The 1,364-nt window shown below is 49.9% G+C and overlaps 2 protein-coding genes across 2 annotated transcripts; both read left to right on the top strand.

The window, feature by feature from the left end:
* Nucleotides 1–163: 163 nt before the first annotated feature.
* Nucleotides 164–329, top strand: Pmar_PMAR020023 (hypothetical protein; the record flags this gene model as incomplete). Its single annotated transcript, XM_002782737.1, has 1 exon — nucleotides 164–329. A coding segment is annotated over one exon (166 nt), but the record flags the coding sequence as incomplete, so codon positions are not given.
* Nucleotides 330–371: 42 nt separating this feature from the next.
* Pmar_PMAR020022 (hypothetical protein) lies at nucleotides 372–888 on the top strand (the record flags this gene model as incomplete). Its single annotated transcript, XM_002782736.1, has 3 exons — nucleotides 372–440; nucleotides 656–742; nucleotides 787–888. Coding segments are annotated over 3 exons (258 nt in total), but the record flags the coding sequence as incomplete, so codon positions are not given.
* Between the last annotated feature and the right edge of the window lie 476 nt (nucleotides 889–1,364).

Raw genomic sequence — 1,364 nt, 5'->3', positions numbered from 1 at the left:
CCGGACGAGTAAAAATTCGCATATATGAGTATAAACGTCCGAATTCTTCATCAATACTATTGGTGGCATTTGGAAAATGTTCTATATTCGTTTTTGTGATTATTGACTTTTCTCTCGTTCATGGAAATTTAGTGATTGGACCGAACTTCTCGTTGGTGGTCAGATTTACGTCGTGCAAGCTGCCACCCAAAGCTAGAGTGGCGGAGGACTGCCGTCTATTCCACGGCAACGATGTTTCCACTATGGTAGATGTCGTTACCGCCTCGCTGCAGTTCGAGACACTGGAAGGCCTGTTCTCGGGTATGAGGTCAATGATGAACAGCGATCAGGTGACACGGCTGTTGGTCAGCTGTAGAATCGGCTCGCTTCAGTTTAACCGTCATGATATGCGTATTTGTTGCGTGAGGAACCTTATCAACGACTATCTTTTGTCCGCCCAAGTGAGCTCCTCTCGGGGGAAATTCTGCCGGTATGGTTTCGGCAGAATTCTCCTTCGCCCCCACGGCCTCCTTGTCTGGAAGTTTATATTGGCGTATGCCAGTTCATATGCCGGTTGGATGTGTGCTTACCCGAATTCTGGGAAGTGCGGAATCACGATGTTGTCGTGGTATGGTATGCACTCTACTTGATCGGCCCCAATAGGTGTTCATGATAGGCTTACAAGGAGCTGTTGGAAAAAGAGAGGTCATTGCTTATTGCCTCTATCCACAATGAGACCTCAGTGGCACTGGGCATCATCATGGTAGGTTGCTCACCGTTCTGATATAACAATGTTCATCATCTTAGCGCACTCCGGGAATTGTGGTTGACGAGATCATACAGCTGCCGGGTGGAAGGACTGCGGCCCACTTCGCCAGCTGGCATGGCAATATGGGGCTCTGTCAGTAAGCGATGAAATTTGTATGTGTTAATGCAGCGTATTCGCAACCGCAGGCATTTACTCGCCAGTAAGGCGGATGTGTTTGAGAAGGTGACTACTGATGGGCTGATGCCTTTCGCGCTCGCCCTGGAAAGAGGGCACCTTGACGTTGCGAAGTTGTTGATGGACAGAGCGGTTGAGCAATACCATCATCAGGACCGTCATAAAGTGTACGAGTACCCTCCTAAGACGATGCAAGCTCTGGATGGGATCTTGGATTGGATAATTGACCGCTCGTCACTGCCGCATGGGGAGCTCGTGAGGACTTCGAAGTCGCCCACTGAGGAAGTTGTCGGGAAAGGAGGCAGTAAAGCTGAGCACACATTGGCTGGGCCGTTGAAAAGCCCTGGACGTGGAATAAGTAACTCTATAGGGTCGCCAAGAAAGGAGTGCTCTGTTGGAGAAGCCCCCCTGACAGTTCACGTTGCACCCCATTATGTTCCCT

The sequence above is a fragment of the Perkinsus marinus genome, assembly GCF_000006405.1.
Source record: "Perkinsus marinus ATCC 50983 genomic scaffold scf_1104296938456, whole genome shotgun sequence".
NCBI classification, from domain to species: Eukaryota; Perkinsozoa; order Perkinsida; family Perkinsidae; genus Perkinsus; species Perkinsus marinus.
This window is presented reverse-complemented; position numbering and strand designations above follow the sequence as displayed.